This window comes from Nilaparvata lugens, chromosome 5 (genome assembly GCF_014356525.2).
Source record: "Nilaparvata lugens isolate BPH chromosome 5, ASM1435652v1, whole genome shotgun sequence".
NCBI lineage: Eukaryota > Metazoa > Arthropoda > Insecta > Hemiptera > Delphacidae > Nilaparvata > Nilaparvata lugens.
Genome location: NC_052508.1, coordinates 21335356 through 21357051, shown reverse-complemented (window position 1 = coordinate 21357051; position 21696 = coordinate 21335356). Strand labels below are relative to the sequence as shown.

The 21696-nt window shown below is 33.9% G+C and overlaps 2 protein-coding genes across 2 annotated transcripts in view; both read left to right on the top strand.

Moving 5' to 3' along the window:
- The window catches only part of LOC120351578 (ABC transporter F family member 4-like), a 90672-nt gene extending 81685 nt beyond the window's left edge, over nucleotides 1–8987 (top strand). Inside the window, exons 2-8 of the mRNA XM_039429412.1 lie at nucleotides 861–992; nucleotides 2752–2859; nucleotides 3737–3844; nucleotides 5556–5684; nucleotides 6247–6360; nucleotides 6934–7053; nucleotides 8771–8987. Of these exons, the coding sequence (XP_039285346.1) occupies nucleotides 861–992; nucleotides 2752–2859; nucleotides 3737–3844; nucleotides 5556–5684; nucleotides 6247–6360; nucleotides 6934–7053; nucleotides 8771–8917 (858 nt within the window). The 3' untranslated portion in view covers nucleotides 8918–8987. The remainder of the gene's footprint in view (nucleotides 1–860; nucleotides 993–2751; nucleotides 2860–3736; nucleotides 3845–5555; nucleotides 5685–6246; nucleotides 6361–6933; nucleotides 7054–8770) is intronic.
- A 1477-nt stretch (nucleotides 8988–10464) lies between these two features.
- On the top strand, nucleotides 10465–18282 carry LOC120351577 (chromobox protein homolog 1-like). The gene is made up of 4 exons (XM_039429411.1): nucleotides 10465–10491; nucleotides 11771–12088; nucleotides 14787–15086; nucleotides 17784–18282. The coding sequence occupies exons 1-4, from the start codon at nucleotides 10465–10467 to the stop codon at nucleotides 18093–18095; spliced, it is 957 nt and encodes a 318-aa protein (XP_039285345.1). The 3' UTR covers nucleotides 18096–18282.
- The last annotated feature ends 3414 nt before the right edge of the window (nucleotides 18283–21696 follow it).

Sequence of the window (21696 nt, the reverse complement as noted above, 5' to 3'; positions counted from 1 at the left end):
ACTATCCGATTGGTAGATTGTTATTGGATTCAATTCAATTTATTTTCCATTTTATGAAATAATACAAAAATAATCTAAATATAATATAAAGAAATATAAACAGAAATAATGTTATAAAATATAAAAACAAAAACCAAATTCTCAAACATTTTTCATGATTTTAATGGCATTGCCAGCATAGACAATTAGTCTGTTCGCTGGCAGTTAGTTGAGTTTTTAAGAAAAATAATATATTCAGTAGCATTACACATAAAAAGTTTTCAGAAATAAATAATCATGTTCTGATTCTAACATTTTGTAACATTGAAACTTAATAAGGAGCTATTTATTTTCAACATCCTAGACTACAAAAATTAAACTAAAATAAACCACAGATGAGAAAGTAAAAAATTATGGGTTTCGTATTTATTATATTACGTTCTCCATGAACAGTTTTTTGTACGTTGCCGACAGTTTTGGGGGTAAATTACCTTATTTAATCTCCAGATTAAAAAGTTATTTTGAAAAAATGTAGATTTCATTCAGTCATCGATTTACTTAGAATAAAGAAGTTTTCATTTATTTATGTGCTAAAAGATTTGTGGGTATTTTATCTATGAGAATATTGTAGTTATGATCAAATCGTCTTCTGCTTACTTATTATCTTCAATCTTATTTTATAAATTGATTAATCTTATTATAAAGTGATTTGTACCTAGTGGTCGAGTATTGTATCTCGAATTATTTTTTAGTTTTTACAATAACATTCAAGAAGTTATTGAACTATGTACAATTCTTTATCAATCATCTTCATTTAGATCAATGCTTCTCATTCAACTATTTTATAGTTGGATTTAACTGGTTTTAACTAATCTTCACAGACTCCCAGCAAAACTAATCGAAAATCAGGACCCCGATCATCGAAAAAAGGTTTCAAGGAGGATCAAAAGGAAGCAGAAGAAGAAAAAGAAGAGAGAGAAGAAGACGACTCTGAAGATGAACCACCATCCAAGGTAAAGAACGTCTTATTTAATTATTCGTTACTATTGTATCGTGGTGTAGTGAATATAATGCTTGCATAACAGTCTAGACGTCCCGGGTTCAAACCCAAATATGAACAGTTTTTAGCCAGGTCATTCCCGTGTTATAGGATGGACACGTGTCCCTGCTGAAGTATGACAGTCGTAAGGTCTATTTACGGCTTAAATTAGCCTATATATTTTGGTGAGTTGAGACCTTTCCGCAAGGGACTCCACAACAAAAAACCATACGAATTTACTTTTCACTATTGTAATTTGTAATTGGTTGATCATTATTGAATTATATATTTTTTTATTATCTTGAACCAAAACTGAAAAGCTGGTGAATTTCAGGCTATTGTTTTACTATTTAAAGACTATTATAAGCCTTAACAGGTAGTATTATCCGGTAGATAAAGAGATCCATCTTCTTGGCATTTTGTCAACTTCAACGGTGATTCTAAATGTTAATTTTTATATAGAGCCAATTCGGTAAAATATTGTATTGTATGTGTGGATGGTAAAAGCTCGGGTACTTTGTCTGTCAAGTGTGGAGTACCTCAGGGCTCGGTCCTGGGTCCATTGCTCTTTCTTATTATGATTGACGATTTGAGCATCAATGTCCCATCGAAAATAGTCTTCTTTGCAGATGACACCGCAGTTCTCAATAGGCTTGCAGATGACACTCAGGCTGTGGCACTCTGAATCTAATTTGAAGGTAGTTCAAACTTGGTTGAATGCTAATGCAGATGAAACAACAACAATCACATTTGGGCTTGAAAGTAGATCTGCTTCCAATAGTACAAATAATAAGGCTCAGAAATTATTCCGATAAAATGGAGATGAGAAGTGCTACATACACGTAATACACGAGATAGTCAATCTTTGAATGTAACAAGAAGCAGACTCCACAAGACAGATAAAAATTATGAATAGACTGCCCATTGAAAGAAGATAACTCAATTACAAAAGATTTAGGAATGAGTTAGAAATATTTCTTGTAGATAATCCCTTCTAATCTGTCAAAGAATATATGAAGAAAAATTATATCCAATGGATTTTGAAATAGATTAAAAATAATGTATATTTTTAAATATAAAAGAGCATATTTGGGAAGAAAGCGAAAATGAAAGATAAAAAGATACCAAGAAATAGATAAATAGAGAATTCTCCAGTGTTTTATTGACAGTATTGTAGTGTTGACTGGCCTATATGTCAATTAAATTGTGATGTACTATTGAGGCTAATCAAGATATTCTATTCAATTTAGAACCAAAATTCAAATAATAATCAGAAGAGGCGGACTGCAATCAATGTACACTTTCACTTTGGAAGGGTAAGATGATCAATAATCTATTGAATTTGTTTCTTGACATGACTTATGTAAAGCTGGGTCTTCGTTTGTGCGTAAATGCCGTCATCGACCACGACATGGTGAGAATCTCAGATTGGGTAGATTTCAATTTGTCTAAAAGATTATGTTCAATTATGTTTTAATGGGGGAGGTTGAGTTTATACTTTGAAATGGCAATATGTTGATATCATTAGAAATATTTTGATTCTTGAATAATAAATACAAATGAAAAGATATTCGATCAGCTGTTTAAGCACCCTTGAAATTTGGACAGTAAGAATGTCAACAATGCTTGTCGTCGTCGACTGCGGAAGTTTACGCACAAACGAAAATGCACCTTCAGACATTTATTCACTTTTATATGAAATATTTCTTACTAGGATTCATTATTTTCAGAAGAAACCGTCCATATCTAAAACACCTGAAACATTGAAAAATGGCAAAGGGAAGAAAAGAGCTGCCGAGAAAGAAAGTGACGAAGACGAACAGAGTGAGGAGGAAGTGGAGGTAAATGTTAGTTTGTAAGCCCCGATCTAGTTAAGTGAGTTCTCATTTAATTTAGTAAATCCCGATGGTTTTCATCTGAACCTATTTGATCTCATGCTGACTGATTCTTGTTTGCGTTGAGAAAATGTAAACGGTGCAGAAGAGAAAAATTAAGGCTATACATTTTATATGAAACTGCCCATTGTATTTGTTTATAATTAGATTGGTTAATGATAGATCACAAAACTAAAGTTCTTGACTTGGAAAATTATCTAGCTTCACCAAAGTTCTATAAACTGTAAAATTATGTAGTTTCACTTGCTAATGGTGGAGAATGGATTCAACATAATATTGTAAAATTTATATTATGAGGTTCACTGAGTACTCCTGTCAGCTCTCCTTAGAAGTGGAATAATTTGACAAATTTACGACAGAATTTGAATTTGTTGCCAGTGTGTGTATCTGACTCAACTTTGAACATTGGTATGCCTTTTGAGTGTTTGCTATCACCAGACTTGTACCTTATTGATTATAACCAATGCTGACCGCTTAAACTGAATCTCACTATAGCTCTGGCTTACTTTACAAATTATGAAATTAACAATCTGAGAATTTTAATATGAAAATTAATAGATGGGAAGTCATTACAGAGGCAATAGCTCTTGAAGTCTTAACAAGATAAAGCGTTGATGAAATCTACGAATAGATGCATTTTCTGAAGTCTATTATATTTTATATTATATGAATAAAAATTTTAATAAATTGTCTCAAGAAATGAAATTTTGAGAAAAAAAACCAAGTCCCAGTCCAAGAAAACAATCATTAACTTAATTCGCTGAGCATCTTTCACTATAAACTTAAACTATAACTTTACTAATATCATAACTATTGGTTACAGGTACCCAGCAAAACTAACCGAAAACCAGGCCCTCGATCATCGAAAAAAGGTGATGACAAGGAAGAAAAAGAAGAGGAAAACAGCTCTGAAGATGAACCGCTAACCAAGGTACATATATCAATTAAAATTTTTTTTTCATTAAATCCCCTAAAATTTTCTTTATTATACTGTACTCCCTTGGATTTGATAAAAACTAGTTAATAAGGCCGTTTGCATAATTAAAATTTGATTAAATCTGAAAAGCTGGTGATTTAAATGATGATGGCTGAATCATGCAATGAACTTTCAGTTGATTGGCCACCTGCCGTTCTGGTTAATTTAAATCATTGCGATTAGCTGCCTAAACAGGAAATATTAGACGGTACAAAAAGCATAAAATTGTTGGTACATAAATTGCTTCAACTTGATATTTTTCCAACTATGAGACGGTGATTCAAGACTTTCTATTCTATACAGTCTCTTTATTAAAATTATGTATCATAATATTGTGTTACACATTTTTTCCAGCTGCGTGAAGGTTGGATGATACGAACAACTTTGTACTAGAGACAATTTAATTTGAACCCTCAGAACTTCCAATATTTATTTGTAACTAGCATGTAACCCGTACTTTACACTGGGGAAAATTTGGTGTTGTATAATGCAATCTCCTTATGTCCAGGACCAGGAAACATAGAAAAATAAAATGATTATTAATTCTTATGTTCAAAATTACGTGGATAATCTTTACAAGAGTTGAAAATTCCTACAAAAATGGGTTTGGCACGTCTCGAACCCGAAACTTTCGATTCATCAATCGCGCTCACTATCAACTAAGCTACGGAGTCACTTGGAGAAAGCCCAGTTTGGTTGGGCTTTTATAGTTACGATTCAACTTATGAATCTCAAAAAAATTTCAAGTAAATCAGTTCAGTAGTTCAGACTGATGATTGTGCATTTCCTATCTCGTACATGTTTAAGCCGATTCTTTCCTTTATTAATATAGATTATAGGTAAATAGATTGATTATTCAATAAATTAGTCAGCAATCACGAAAAAGTAATAAAATATATTACACAGATGGACAGAACCAAAATTTGAACATTTCTCAGCTTGAACCCACCTGGCTTTTTTAACAGCCGAAGTCCATAGATTCTATGCTTCCATATACATGCTCCTCTATCTGTTTAAATTAAATATATCTCTATCTCCACGTTTAAATTAAATTTCGAAAAACTAGAAAATTGAAGACAAAATAAAATAAGAGAAAATAGTGGAAAGTTTCAGCTATTTTGAATTATTTAGGAATGTTTCATTTCGTCAAGGAAAAACTTTTCCGATTATACAAATGAGAAAAAGAAGATTATCATAAAAACTGCGAGCCCCGTTTCGGAAGCCAACTTTCTGACTTTAACTGTTTTAAGTCTAGAACTTGGCTAAATCCCGAGCTCGAAAACCGGCTCTAAAAGTGTTGAAGAATATCTGCCTCTGGAAACATTGCAGATCATGGAATTCACAATCGTGAGGATCTTGGAATGTATATTTATAAATCGCAAGTAATCCAGAGGCAAAAGCTTGTAGAGTATGTCCAAGATGCAGGCAGCGAAGAAAACATTTTATGTATTTATATAAACATCATATTTTCATATTTTATTGATATTAATTTTCTTTTGTGTTGTGTAGATAAAAATAGAATTCAATTTTATCAAAAATGAATAACGGGTGAGCAAATATGAAAAACATCTAGAAAAGAATCATTACTTCAGTCAGAGTCTTCCTCTATAACTTTTAATTATGATTGATTGATTGAACTATAACTATTAATAATTATTGGTTACAGGCACCCAGCAAAACTAAACGAAGATCGGGGCCCCGATCATCGAAAAAAAGTGACAGTGAGGATGAAAAAGATGAGGAGGAAGAAGAGAAGAAAGAGGAAAACAGCTCTGATGATGAACCGATAACCAAGGTAAGAAATGTTAATTATTGTTTGTACTATTACAATCCAATTGGTAGATCGTTGAGTTATTATCTCTCGTCTACAAAAACGTTCAAAATGTAGTTTATGCAATGAAAGCTCTATACCTAAGCCTGTGGGTTGAAACAAGCTGTGGTTTTTCAGTATTCATCACACTGAATAAGCGATGAATTTCGAGTTGAAAGCATTGTAAATTCCAATTAATCTCAAACACTGCTAATGGCTATCTCGTAGAAGAAAGACAATGACAATATGTTTTCACTTATGTATTAACCATGTAAAAGAACCAGTTTGCAACCATTTCTTTTCAAAAGTAACGCACAGAAATTAATCTTCACCTGCTTTTTGAAAGGTTAATTTAAACAAATGTCGGATTATCGAGATTCCATCTAACTTGTTTCATCAATATTTCTTATATAAAACATATCTTCACTCCTATTTAGAATAATATGTTCTACTACAATTCATTATTTTCAGAAAAGACTTCATTGTACTTACTCCTCTGTAGTCTATAGAATATATTTCAACTATGATTCTAATTCATTATTTTCAGAAAAAACCATCCATGTCCAAAACACCTAAAACATCGAAAAATGGTACAGGAAGAGGGAAAAAAGCTGCTGAGCAAGAAAGCGACGAAGATTGTGACAGTGAGGATAAAGACGAGGTAAATCGTGTTGACAATAACTATTATTTAGTTCAGTTGTTGTAGCAACTTCGGGAACCCCGTTGTTTCACTCCTCCTCCGTCTCAAGGCCCAGGAAGCGGGCCCAGGGGTCGGTCCAGAGGCTGGCAGCTGTCAATATTGTCTGTTTCGAGGGGCAGCTGAAAAGATGCTCCTTGCTGTGGGGACCGCTGCCACAGTCGGGACATATATCACGCACACCATCAGTGATTCTGGACATGTAACTGCTCACAATCACAGAGTAGCCCAATCTCAGTTGAGCAAGGATGGGGCGGTCCTTCAATCAAAGTATGTCCAAGATACAGCAAAGGAAACATTTTATATATTTATATAGGAATCATATTTTTATATTTTTCTGGATATTTATTGTGTTGTGTGAATAAAAATAGAATTCAATTTTATCAAAAATGAATAACGGGTAAACAAAAATGAAAAACCATCTAGAAACGTGGTAGAAAAGAATGGTGTTACTTCAATCAGAGTCTTTCTCTATAGCATTCAATTATGATTGATTGATTGAACTATAACTATTAGGCTAATAATTATTGGTTACAGGCACCCAGCAAAACTAAACGAAGGTCGGGGCCCCGATCATCGAAAAAAAGTGACAGTGAGGAAGAGAAAGATGAGGAGGAGGAAGAGGAAAACAGCTCTGATGATGAACCGATAACCAAGGTAATAAATTAATGTTAATTATTGTTTGTAATATTACAATCCAATTGGTAGTATTATCTCTCGTCTACAAAAATGTTCAAAATGTAGTTTACACAATGTAAGCTCTATACCTAAGCCTGGTGGCTTGAAACAAGCTGTGGTTTTTCAGTATTCATCACACTGAATAAATGATTAATTTCGAGGTGAAACCATTGTCCATTTTTAGACTCAAACACTGTCAATGGCTGTCTAGTAGAAGACAATGACAATATGTATTCACTTATGTATTAACCTTGTAAAAGAACCAGTTCTGATCATACATGCCAGCTGTTTCCATACTGATTTCTTGTGTATAAATAAATGTCGTGTTTCGACTGTTATATATTTTTTTGTAATTTTCATAATTACCCGGTGGCTGACAATTTGGCTATTGGAAGCCGTAACAGGAGGCATTGTACGGTACGCCACTGACAATACGGACTTTGTCCAAACCGCTTGTAATGTTTAAAGCGTTAATCTATAAAGGCATTTATCTATTTATCTACATGCAGAGCTCCATCTTGGCATTTTGTCAACTAAAAAGCTGTTCCTGATTTGAAAATGTATATTCTTTGACTTTGATATTTGAAAATGGCATGAGTGCTGAAACTAGTTGTGTTTGATTAAGTTTGTAGTGTGAATATTGATGTTGTGGAAATTTTCCATAATTGAAGAGGCTTGAAATGTTGTCAAAAATCCACTTTATTTAAATACAGGAGCATGCTTTCGTGTGTGCTCACACATCATCAGGTGTAAGTTACAGTACAGTTGGGAAGTAGAACGTTTCCAACCTAACTTTCTTTTTGTTAGGTTGCAACTGTTTTTCTTTCTGTTAGGTTGGAAACGTTCTACTTCCCAACTGTACTGTAACTTACAGCTGATGATGTGTGAGCACACACGAAAGCATGTTCCTGTAAAATATTAATTTTTATTTGAATAAAGTGGATTTTGACAACATTTCAAGTCTCTTCAATTAGTTGTGTTTGAATAAAAAAGTATAAAGAGGGTACTATTGATTTCAATATAAAAAATATATTCTTCAGCTTAGAATGTTTCGACAACCGCGGGAAGGTAACTGACATGTGAATGATTCTGATAACGTTGAAAATTCACATTGACATGTTGAGTAATGATGTTGAATAGTGACGTTGAAAATTCATTTTTATTTATAGAAATATTACTCATCAAGCATCATTGAAATTCAGTACTGTATGCTTATTCGAAACTATTAATATTATTAACTTGTTATTACTGAATAGAATGTTCTTATTTCTAACACTACTCAACACACATGGCAAGGTGATCAAATTTTTTCAGAGCCTTAATCATTGAAAAATAGATATTATTGATGAATAAAATGTAATTGATATTTTAAACAAGAATAAGCAGTTAATATTTCATCAGATATACCGGTATCAGCTATAAAAATATTGTTATTAGCTATCCTCTCTAGAAGGCAGTGGCAAGGTAGAGAATCGGCAACGCTGTTTTATCTTTCTCCACTGCCATTATAATGTGGACTTCACTATAGTAACCTATACAGAATAGGTTCAAGATGAAATAGATTTGCACCTCTACTTTGGAAGGGTCTGATGAACGAAGGTTGGATAGTGGATAATTTACTGGACCTTATTCATAAGTTGTAATACCTTCCTTTGCTCCTCTAGAATATTTTTCAGCTGAAATCCATTATTTTCAGAAAAATTCCAAGTCCAAATCACCGAAAAAATCTAAAAATGACAAAGGAAAGGGGAAAGGAGCTGTCAAGAAAGATAGTGACGAAGATGAGGAGGAAGTAGAGGTAAATCTTGTTCTTTTTATATTGAGTAGTGATCATTCTAGATAGTTTAGATCAGTGGTCGCCAAACTTATGAGCCTGTGAGCTAGAATAGCATTTATAAAATCTTCTAGTGAGCTACCAAGGAATATTAGAATAAAGAAAGTATCGCCTATAAAAATACACTTCTAGTGTTGAAATCTACTTATCTCATAGCAAAAAGTATAACAAAAGTTGAAATGTGCATTTCAATGAGAGCAGTGGAACTCTTTTTGGCGATCAAGTATTTTCTTGACGTTGTAGCCGCCATTCTGATGCAGTTGTCTAAAACATGTCCCTATATCGATTTTTTATGAATTTCATACTTGAAAAAGATTATTTACCTACTAGCAGGTAACCCGGCTCTAATTAAAAACTGAAAACCTGACCCACTGAAACTTTGAAAAATTAAAAATAGGCCTTTAGCCATACACGGTAAATTTAGAATATATATGCAAAATTTCAAGTTAATCAGACGTGATGATGCGTCATTCGTGAATTTCCTATCACGTACCACGTCTGCAAGTCAATTCTTCCCTTCATTATACGAGGGCTATTCAGAAAGTAACAAACGTTTTGAAATAAAATAAAAAGATTGAATGAGACAATAAGTTTATTATATACAGCAGAAAAAATACTATTTTTCTACATTTTCAACAAACAGATTGACTTGGCAACAAGTGAGAGTCACTTGGATCAAGGTGTGGACTTATTAACGGCGATTTTCCCGAATTTTCTGATCGACTTTGGCAACCAACTCATCTGTGACAACGCTCGATCCTACTTGTCATGAACGCTAGTGCGGCCATTTTTGAACTACATACACAATCTCGGGACCGAACTTTCATTCTTAACGTCGTTTCCGTACACTTCGCACAACTGACGATCAATTTCAATCGGTCTTGGGTTTTTGATTAACAAAACAGTATCACAGATCTGAGGTCACAACTCGCGATTTTAAATTGCAGCACACATTCTCAACTTGAATGCTGCAACAATGAGCCCGTTCTGTGTACATGGAATGTGGTACATTGCCCGATTCACAATTTACCAGGTAAAAAGTTCCGCGTTCCATGGGAAGAGTTTTGACAGATTCTGTACCAGAAACCAGTTCCAGTTCCAAAATCCTGCCCCACAGTCGAAGCGTGGTAAATTGTCCGACCTGGTACAGTTCCAACTATCTGAGCTCTCATTGGTCGATTATTGTAGTCTGCTTGCTTCTCTGCACATGCGCTGATAGTTTGTTTGTTTACCATAGCATAGCTATAGAATACATAACCAACAATATGATGTTTGATAACCATTCATTAAATGAATTTTTCTCTATAGAAAATTTGAGAGTAATGGAATAAAAGAAATGCACACTTTTCTAGATGGTAAGTTTGTAAAACAGCCTTTCTTCATTCACGCAGCTAGTAAACGACACATTTTAGTGTAAATCAACCTTATATGTGCGCGCCAAAAGCTTGATCCAACGATTTTGAAATGGCGTTCCATGGGAACATTTTGCACTAGTCACGTGATGTAACAATTTTTGATTGGAACTGGAACAATATACTGTACCCAGAACGTACACAATGCGCAGCGCAACGTCACTTTTGCTGGTACAGCTGGAAAGCCACTGAATAGGAGGAATGTGTATTCAACTACTCTTTACCTTACACATATAGTACAGAGCAGTTTAATTCAGTTAAATGAGTGATTTTTATATATTATATAGTACATTATGCCCAAGTCCAGCATTGAAGTATTATGTGGCTAAGTTGAATTTCTAATGTACTAACTCTTATTTGTACTGTTTGTTAAGTGTAGATGATGATTCAGTCTTGAGTAAAAGCTCGACTGTCATCATGTCGAAATGAAATCGCATGTTTCCTCTCAAGACTGAACTATCTATAATCACTTTGTTAATTAGGAATGAACTCTGTGAATGAATTTTTGTGACTAACACCAGTAGAACATATTTTTCTCTTTATTCATTGATATAGAGTGATTTTTTAGTCCTGTTACTCTATTGTGTTTTTTAAATAAGGTATTTAAGGTGATTTATTTCTAATGAAAGAAAATTTTGTTTTGTCTCACGAAGTTGGTAGCTTTAAAAATTACTCAACGGGGGTATACACACGGCAGTGCTAGTTTATCATCCTTGTTTTGTGTGACATTATGGGTGGATTCCACTCGTCTTATGAACAAAATGTCTTTGCCATGCAAAATGAATAATTATTATGATGAAAATATTCAAATTGTGTATGGGTGGACATGTTGAGCATATTCTTTATTCTTTAATAATCTCTAGTTTACTAAGAAATGAGTATTGAAGTTTCATATTTCTTTTGTGTAAAGCAAACTATACATTTTCATTACAACTGATTTTATTTCAGTTTTATAAATTACATTAAAGTTATTTTTTCCTAGCTGTGCAGTTCAGAGTTGTAAAAATTATGCAGAAAAGACAGGGGGCATATCACAGGTTATCTAGGGAGAAATTAGTGAGAAAACAATGGATTGTAGCTTGTAGGAGATCCGAAAAATTCAATGCGAATAATGTGTTCATATGCTCGATTCATTATTCAAATAATAAATATGAAAGAGATTAACAAGAGGAATTAACTGGACACTACATTGAAAATGTCTGTAAGCCACTTCATACCAAACACTACTTGAAATAAATCTTGAAACTATTAATAAAATTTTATTTTGTGGCTAAAATACTAATGCATCTTTTAAAACTCTCAGTTTATGAGTTTCTTAAATAGTTCATTTCAAATTATTCTATTCCTATAATACAGTTTATATCAAACAGTACTTGGAATTTATCTAGAAACTATTGATAAAATTATATTTTTGTGATTAGAATACTAGAGTATTTTTTTGAAACTATAGTTGAGTAATATTTTGCAGGATAATACCAAAGATGACAAAGAAAAGAAGAAGCAGACTGAAAAGAAAAAGAAGGATGAGGTGGAAGAGAAGAAGGAAGAGAAAAATAAGGACGATGGTGAAGAAGAGAGCAGTGACAGTAGCTGTGATGGCAGTGAGTACGAAGTGGAAGCCATTGTGGATGCCAGGACGAAGCGGAACGCCAAAACGGAGTATCTGGTGAAATGGAAAGGATGGTCATCCCATCACAATTCCTGGGTCGACGAAGAGGATATTTACTGCGAAAACCTCATTGAAGACTTTCTCAAAAATCGGAAAGAGGCAAGTTCATGACATTTTCTTAACTGCTCCTAATAGTTTTCACTTGTTCACTTTGAATAAATTATTGTCAAAATCCCTCTTTTGTATCTTTAAGAGTTTAATTTCTCCACCATCTTCCACATAACTCTCACTATTCATTTACTACTAGCAGGTAACCCGGCTCTAATTAAAAACTGAAAACCTGACCCACTGAAACTTTGAAAAATTAAAAATAGGCCTTTAGCCATACACGGTAAATTTAGAATATATATGCAAAATTTCAAGTTAATCAGACGTGATGATGCGTCATTCGTGAATTTCCTATCACGTACCACGTCTGCAAGTCAATTCTTCCCTTCATTATACGAGGGCTATTCAGAAAGTAACAAACGTTTTGAAATAAAATAAAAAGATTGAATGAGACAATAAGTTTATTATATACAGCAGAAAAAATACTATTTTTCTACATTTTCAACAAACAGATTGACTTGGCAACAAGTGAGAGTCACTTGGATCAAGGTGTGGACTTATTAACGGCGATTTTCCCGAATTTTCTGATCGACTTTGGCAACCAACTCATCTGTGACAACGCTCGATCCTACTTGTCATGAACGCTAGTGCGGCCATTTTTGAACTACATACACAATCTCGGGACCGAACTTTCATTCTTAACGTCGTTTCCGTACACTTCGCACAACTGACGATCAATTTCAATCGGTCTTGGGTTTTTGATTAACAAAACAGTATCACAGATCTGAGGTCACAACTCGCGATTTTAAATTGCAGCACACATTCTCAACTTGAATGCTGCAACAATGAGCCCGTTCTGTGTACATGGAATGTGGTACATTGCCCGATTCACAATTTACCAGGTAAAAAGTTCCGCGTTCCATGGGAAGAGTTTTGACAGATTCTGTACCAGAAACCAGTTCCAGTTCCAAAATCCTGCCCCACAGTCGAAGCGTGGTAAATTGTCCGACCTGGTACAGTTCCAACTATCTGAGCTCTCATTGGTCGATTATTGTAGTCTGCTTGCTTCTCTGCACATGCGCTGATAGTTTGTTTGTTTACCATAGCATAGCTATAGAATACATAACCAACAATATGATGTTTGATAACCATTCATTAAATGAATTTTTCTCTATAGAAAATTTGAGAGTAATGGAATAAAAGAAATGCACACTTTTCTAGATGGTAAGTTTGTAAAACAGCCTTTCTTCATTCACGCAGCTAGTAAACGACACATTTTAGTGTAAATCAACCTTATATGTGCGCGCCAAAAGCTTGATCCAACGATTTTGAAATGGCGTTCCATGGGAACATTTTGCACTAGTCACGTGATGTAACAATTTTTGATTGGAACTGGAACAATATACTGTACCCAGAACGTACACAATGCGCAGCGCAACGTCACTTTTGCTGGTACAGCTGGAAAGCCACTGAATAGGAGGAATGTGTATTCAACTACTCTTTACCTTACACATATAGTACAGAGCAGTTTAATTCAGTTAAATGAGTGATTTTTATATATTATATAGTACATTATGCCCAAGTCCAGCATTGAAGTATTATGTGGCTAAGTTGAATTTCTAATGTACTAACTCTTATTTGTACTGTTTGTTAAGTGTAGATGATGATTCAGTCTTGAGTAAAAGCTCGACTGTCATCATGTCGAAATGAAATCGCATGTTTCCTCTCAAGACTGAACTATCTATAATCACTTTGTTAATTAGGAATGAACTCTGTGAATGAATTTTTGTGACTAACACCAGTAGAACATATTTTTCTCTTTATTCATTGATATAGAGTGATTTTTTAGTCCTGTTACTCTATTGTGTTTTTTAAATAAGGTATTTAAGGTGATTTATTTCTAATGAAAGAAAATTTTGTTTTGTCTCACGAAGTTGGTAGCTTTAAAAATTACTCAACGGGGGTATACACACGGCAGTGCTAGTTTATCATCCTTGTTTTGTGTGACATTATGGGTGGATTCCACTCGTCTTATGAACAAAATGTCTTTGCCATGCAAAATGAATAATTATTATGATGAAAATATTCAAATTGTGTATGGGTGGACATGTTGAGCATATTCTTTATTCTTTAATAATCTCTAGTTTACTAAGAAATGAGTATTGAAGTTTCATATTTCTTTTGTGTAAAGCAAACTATACATTTTCATTACAACTGATTTTATTTCAGTTTTATAAATTACATTAAAGTTATTTTTTCCTAGCTGTGCAGTTCAGAGTTGTAAAAATTATGCAGAAAAGACAGGGGGCATATCACAGGTTATCTAGGGAGAAATTAGTGAGAAAACAATGGATTGTAGCTTGTAGGAGATCCGAAAAATTCAATGCGAATAATGTGTTCATATGCTCGATTCATTATTCAAATAATAAATATGAAAGAGATTAACAAGAGGAATTAACTGGACACTACATTGAAAATGTCTGTAAGCCACTTCATACCAAACACTACTTGAAATAAATCTTGAAACTATTAATAAAATTTTATTTTGTGGCTAAAATACTAATGCATCTTTTAAAACTCTCAGTTTATGAGTTTCTTAAATAGTTCATTTCAAATTATTCTATTCCTATAATACAGTTTATATCAAACAGTACTTGGAATTTATCTAGAAACTATTGATAAAATTATATTTTTGTGATTAGAATACTAGAGTATTTTTTTGAAACTATAGTTGAGTAATATTTTGCAGGATAATACCAAAGATGACAAAGAAAAGAAGAAGCAGACTGAAAAGAAAAAGAAGGATGAGGTGGAAGAGAAGAAGGAAGAGAAAAATAAGGACGATGGTGAAGAAGAGAGCAGTGACAGTAGCTGTGATGGCAGTGAGTACGAAGTGGAAGCCATTGTGGATGCCAGGACGAAGCGGAACGCCAAAACGGAGTATCTGGTGAAATGGAAAGGATGGTCATCCCATCACAATTCCTGGGTCGACGAAGAGGATATTTACTGCGAAAACCTCATTGAAGACTTTCTCAAAAATCGGAAAGAGGCAAGTTCATGACATTTTCTTAACTGCTCCTAATAGTTTTCACTTGTTCACTTTGAATAAATTATTGTCAAAATCCCTCTTTTGTATCTTTAAGAGTTTAATTTCTCCACCATCTTCCACATAACTCTCACTATTCATTTACTACTAGCAGGTAACCCGGCTCTAATTAAAAACTGAAAACCTGACCCACTGAAACTTTGAAAAATTAAAAATAGGCCTTTAGCCATACACGGTAAATTTAGAATATATATGCAAAATTTCAAGTTAATCAGACGTGATGATGCGTCATTCGTGAATTTCCTATCACGTACCACGTCTGCAAGTCAATTCTTCCTTCATTATACGAGGGCTATTCAGAAAGTAACAAACGTTTTGAAATAAAATAAAAAGATTGAATGAGACAATAAGTTTATTATATACAGCAGAAAAAATACTATTTTTCTACATTTTCAACAAACAGATTGACTTGGCAACAAGTGAGAGTCACTTGGATCAAGGTGTGGACTTATTAACGGCGATTTTCCCGAATTTTCTGATCGACTTTGGCAACCAACTCATCTGTGACAACGCTCGATCCTACTTGTCATGAACGCTAGTGCGGCCATTTTTGAACTACATACACAATCTCGGGACCGAACTTTCATTCTTAACGTCGTTTCCGTACACTTCGCACAACTGACGATCAATTTCAATCGGTCTTGGGTTTTTGATTAACAAAACAGTATCACAGATCTGAGGTCACAACTCGCGATTTTAAATTGCAGCACACATTCTCAACTTGAATGCTGCAACAATGAGCCCGTTCTGTGTACATGGAATGTGGTACATTGCCCGATTCACAATTTACCAGGTAAAAAGTTCCGCGTTCCATGGGAAGAGTTTTGACAGATTCTGTACCAGAAACCAGTTCCAGTTCCAAAATCCTGCCCCACAGTCGAAGCGTGGTAAATTGTCCGACCTGGTACAGTTCCAACTATCTGAGCTCTCATTGGTCGATTATTGTAGTCTGCTTGCTTCTCTGCACATGCGCTGATAGTTTGTTTGTTTACCATAGCATAGCTATAGAATACATAACCAACAATATGATGTTTGATAACCATTCATTAAATGAATTTTTCTCTATAGAAAATTTGAGAGTAATGGAATAAAAGAAATGCACACTTTTCTAGATGGTAAGTTTGTAAAACAGCCTTTCTTCATTCACGCAGCTAGTAAACGACACATTTTAGTGTAAATCAACCTTATATGTGCGCGCCAAAAGCTTGATCCAACGATTTTGAAATGGCGTTCCATGGGAACATTTTGCACTAGTCACGTGATGTAACAATTTTTGATTGGAACTGGAACAATATACTGTACCCAGAACGTACACAATGCGCAGCGCAACGTCACTTTTGCTGGTACAGCTGGAAAGCCACTGAATAGGAGGAATGTGTATTCAACTACTCTTTACCTTACACATATAGTACAGAGCAGTTTAATTCAGTTAAATGAGTGATTTTTATATATTATATAGTACATTATGCCCAAGTCCAGCATTGAAGTATTATGTGGCTAAGTTGAATTTCTAATGTACTAACTCTTATTTGTACTGTTTGTTAAGTGTAGATGATGATTCAGTCTTGAGTAAAAGCTCGACTGTCATCATGTCGAAATGAAATCGCATGTTTCCTCTCAAGACTGAACTATCTATAATCACTTTGTTAATTAGGAATGAACTCTGTGAATGAATTTTTGTGACTAACACCAGTAGAACATATTTTTCTCTTTATTCATTGATATAGAGTGATTTTTTAGTCCTGTTACTCTATTGTGTTTTTTAAATAAGGTATTTAAGGTGATTTATTTCTAATGAAAGAAAATTTTGTTTTGTCTCACGAAGTTGGTAGCTTTAAAAATTACTCAACGGGGGTATACACACGGCAGTGCTAGTTTATCATCCTTGTTTTGTGTGACATTATGGGTGGATTCCACTCGTCTTATGAACAAAATGTCTTTGCCATGCAAAATGAATAATTATTATGATGAAAATATTCAAATTGTGTATGGGTGGACATGTTGAGCATATTCTTTATTCTTTAATAATCTCTAGTTTACTAAGAAATGAGTATTGAAGTTTCATATTTCTTTTGTGTAAAGCAAACTATACATTTTCATTACAACTGATTTTATTTCAGTTTTATAAATTACATTAAAGTTATTTTTTCCTAGCTGTGCAGTTCAGAGTTGTAAAAATTATGCAGAAAAGACAGGGGGCATATCACAGGTTATCTAGGGAGAAATTAGTGAGAAAACAATGGATTGTAGCTTGTAGGAGATCCGAAAAATTCAATGCGAATAATGTGTTCATATGCTCGATTCATTATTCAAATAATAAATATGAAAGAGATTAACAAGAGGAATTAACTGGACACTACATTGAAAATGTCTGTAAGCCACTTCATACCAAACACTACTTGAAATAAATCTTGAAACTATTAATAAAATTTTATTTTGTGGCTAAAATACTAATGCATCTTTTAAAACTCTCAGTTTATGAGTTTCTTAAATAGTTCATTTCAAATTATTCTATTCCTATAATACAGTTTATATCAAACAGTACTTGGAATTTATCTAGAAACTATTGATAAAATTATATTTTTGTGATTAGAATACTAGAGTATTTTTTTGAAACTATAGTTGAGTAATATTTTGCAGGATAATACCAAAGATGACAAAGAAAAGAAGAAGCAGACTGAAAAGAAAAAGAAGGATGAGGTGGAAGAGAAGAAGGAAGAGAAAAATAAGGACGATGGTGAAGAAGAGAGCAGTGACAGTAGCTGTGATGGCAGTGAGTACGAAGTGGAAGCCATTGTGGATGCCAGGACGAAGCGGAACGCCAAAACGGAGTATCTGGTGAAATGGAAAGGATGGTCATCCCATCACAATTCCTGGGTCGACGAAGAGGATATTTACTGCGAAAACCTCATTGAAGACTTTCTCAAAAATCGGAAAGAGGCAAGTTCATGACATTTTCTTAACTGCTCCTAATAGTTTTCACTTGTTCACTTTGAATAAATTATTGTCAAAATCCCTCTTTTGTATCTTTAAGAGTTTAATTTCTCCACCATCTTCCACATAACTCTCACTATTCATTTACTACTAGCAGGTAACCCGGCTCTAATTAAAAACTGAAAACCTGACCCACTGAAACTTTGAAAAATTAAAAATAGGCCTTTAGCCATACACGGTAAATTTAGAATATATATGCAAAATTTCAAGTTAATCAGACGTGATGATGCGTCATTCGTGAATTTCCTATCACGTACCACGTCTGCAAGTCAATTCTTCCCTTCATTATACGAGGGCTATTCAGAAAGTAACAAACGTTTTGAAATAAAATAAAAAGATTGAATGAGACAATAAGTTTATTATATACAGCAGAAAAAATACTATTTTTCTACATTTTCAACAAACAGATTGACTTGGCAACAAGTGAGAGTCACTTGGATCAAGGTGTGGACTTATTAACGGCGATTTTCCCGAATTTTCTGATCGACTTTGGCAACCAACTCATCTGTGACAACGCTCGATCCTACTTGTCATGAACGCTAGTGCGGCCATTTTTGAACTACATACACAATCTCGGGACCGAACTTTCATTCTTAACGTCGTTTCCGTACACTTCGCACAACTGACGATCAATTTCAATCGGTCTTGGGTTTTTGATTAACAAAACAGTATCACAGATCTGAGGTCACAACTCGCGATTTTAAATTGCAGCACACATTCTCAACTTGAATGCTGCAACAATGAGCCCGTTCTGTGTACATGGAATGTGGTACATTGCCCGATTCACAATTTACCAGGTAAAAAGTTCCGCGTTCCATGGGAAGAGTTTTGACAGATTCTGTACCAGAAACCAGTTCCAGTTCCAAAATCCTGCCCCACAGTCGAAGCGTGGTAAATTGTCCGACCTGGTACAGTTCCAACTATCTGAGCTCTCATTGGTCGATTATTGTAGTCTGCTTGCTTCTCTGCACATGCGCTGATAGTTTGTTTGTTTACCATAGCATAGCTATAGAATACATAACCAACAATATGATGTTTGATAACCATTCATTAAATGAATTTTTCTCTATAGAAAATTTGAGAGTAATGGAATAAAAGAAATGCACACTTTTCTAGATGGTAAGTTTGTAAAACAGCCTTTCTTCATTCACGCAGCTAGTAAACGACACATTTTAGTGTAAATCAACCTTATATGTGCGCGCCAAAAGCTTGATCCAACGATTTTGAAATGGCGTTCCATGGGAACATTTTGCACTAGTCACGTGATGTAACAATTTTTGATTGGAACTGGAACAATATACTGTACCCAGAACGTACACAATGCGCAGCGCAACGTCACTTTTGCTGGTACAGCTGGAAAGCCACTGAATAGGAGGAATGTGTATTCAACTACTCTTTACCTTACACATATAGTACAGAGCAGTTTAATTCAGTTAAATGAGTGATTTTTATATATTATATAGTACATTATGCCCAAGTCCAGCATTGAAGTATTATGTGGCTAAGTTGAATTTCTAATGTACTAACTCTTATTTGTACTGTTTGTTAAGTGTAGATGATGATTCAGTCTTGAGTAAAAGCTCGACTGTCATCATGTCGAAATGAAATCGCATGTTTCCTCTCAAGACTGAACTATCTATAATCACTTTGTTAATTAGGAATGAACTCTGTGAATGAATTTTTGTGACTAACACCAGTAGAACATATTTTTCTCTTTATTCATTGATATAGAGTGATTTTTTAGTCCTGTTACTCTATTGTGTTTTTTAAATAAGGTATTTAAGGAGATACATTTCAACTTGGGAAGTCTTGTGCAAGTGCAGCTTACCTTATTCAACATTTCAACTCGGGAAATTTGCGCAAGTGCAGTTTGCCCTTCATCGTTAACCGCTACTCATTTTTTAGCTACTCAGTCTTAGCTACTCATCATTTATTTAGTCGAACTTTATCAATCTCAATTCTTACTGATGCCAGTGATTTCATTCGTAAAGAACATTTTATCTCGTTATTCACTTCAATTACATCAACTTTAGGACATAACCTCAAACATTTATTCTACTTAATTCATGGTGGAATCTTTTTCCAATTAGCATTCAATCAGTGAAACTCATTCAATTTGTGAAGTGCCCATTCGTCGTTATATTCATTATCAATTTTAACATCGGAACAGTCTCAACTTTCAATATCTCAACGTATTCAAGTCAAGTTCTCTTCCGCATCGGTCACCGTTTATCAGGATATAGTCAGGATATCAACATCATTCAACTTCTATCAGCCCAGCAGCTGTCTGCAACTACAATGTACTTGACAGGAGTCAAGTTTCATCCACGGATTTTGAGTCACCATAGGCCTATCACTTCGGCAACACATCATTAATTATTCAGGGAAGTCTTATTTTAATATTCACATTTTTGTACTTACCCTTTCAGAGGCACTGTGTTTACTGGTAGTCTTCATCCCATCAATTTGGTTCTTGATTAACTTCTTATTCCTAAATAATAGCTATTTAAATACTATCAATCATTCAATTTTTATCTTATATTATTATTACTTATGTGTTCTACATATAGTAATATTCCCTATGTAACTTGACATGCTTTAAGCTGTCATTTCCCAGCCCGCTTATGTAATACAATATGCTGAGCTTCGTCTCCTTTCAATATTGTATTTGGTATTTTTCAACCTTTTCTATTTTTAATTATTAATCGAACCTTCAGTTCTGGACAGACTTTCTGCTCCTTCTGCGTACACTACAGCCAAGTTGCTATAGTTGTCCTCTTTCAGTGTTACAAAGTCAACAGCTTGAAAGCTTCAGGTACGATTGGATTCTACCTAAACTGAATTCCTAGTTATCATTTTTGAAATTAGGTAATTGTTCATAGTCATATAAATTTTTTGTACTTTCATACCTTTAGGATTTCTAAGAATCTGCAGGACTATTTTTTAGGATTTTTATCTCTCGACTGATTTTATTATTCAGGTTAGGATTCTCATCTTTACTATCATTTTTCAAGTATTTTAAATTTTATTCATTTAAACATTGCTAAATTGTACGTTCAATTCAATCTTTACTCAATGTCATTATTGTTCTATTATTAGTTTCAGCATCAATATACTCTATTGTGTATTTCAACATTAACATTGAAATCCCAATTTCATCTTTGTATTATTCAATCTTTTACGCTCACAGAGGTAACATCATTTTGAAACATTGTATCATTATTCTTAAACGTACTAGCAAAAAGCCTAGGTACAATAAACAATTTGAGTGCATTTCTAATTCTTTTTATTTTAATTACAATTACATTAATTTTAAGCATTCCAATAGTTACATACAAATATCAGCTTTACATACGGATAATAAGAAATTTATTATCTATCACTCTTCAATTATTGGTCATCATTATTGCACTATTTTCGTGCATTCTACTTGTGCTCAGACGCACATTCAACCAGAGGTATTTTTTCGGATCTACACATTCAAGGTATGTAAATCTGCTCATAGCAAATAATGGAGAGCTGTCAGTGCCTAGATCAGATATAAATCTCATCTATACAC

What these genes read in the sequence shown, in the direction of transcription:
- LOC120351577 (XM_039429411.1), top strand. Translation starts at nt 10,465, where the DNA reads ATGCGCAGCGCAACGTCACTTTTGCTG. An exon ending in GCGCAACGTCACTTTTGCTG is followed by an intron (nt 10,492 to 11,770) that starts GTACAGCTGGAA and finishes TTGAAACTATAG; the next exon opens with TTGAGTAATATTTTGCAGGA. An exon ending in TTCTCAAAAATCGGAAAGAG is followed by an intron (nt 15,087 to 17,783) that starts GCAAGTTCATGA and finishes AATATTTTGCAG; the next exon opens with GATAATACCAAAGATGACAA.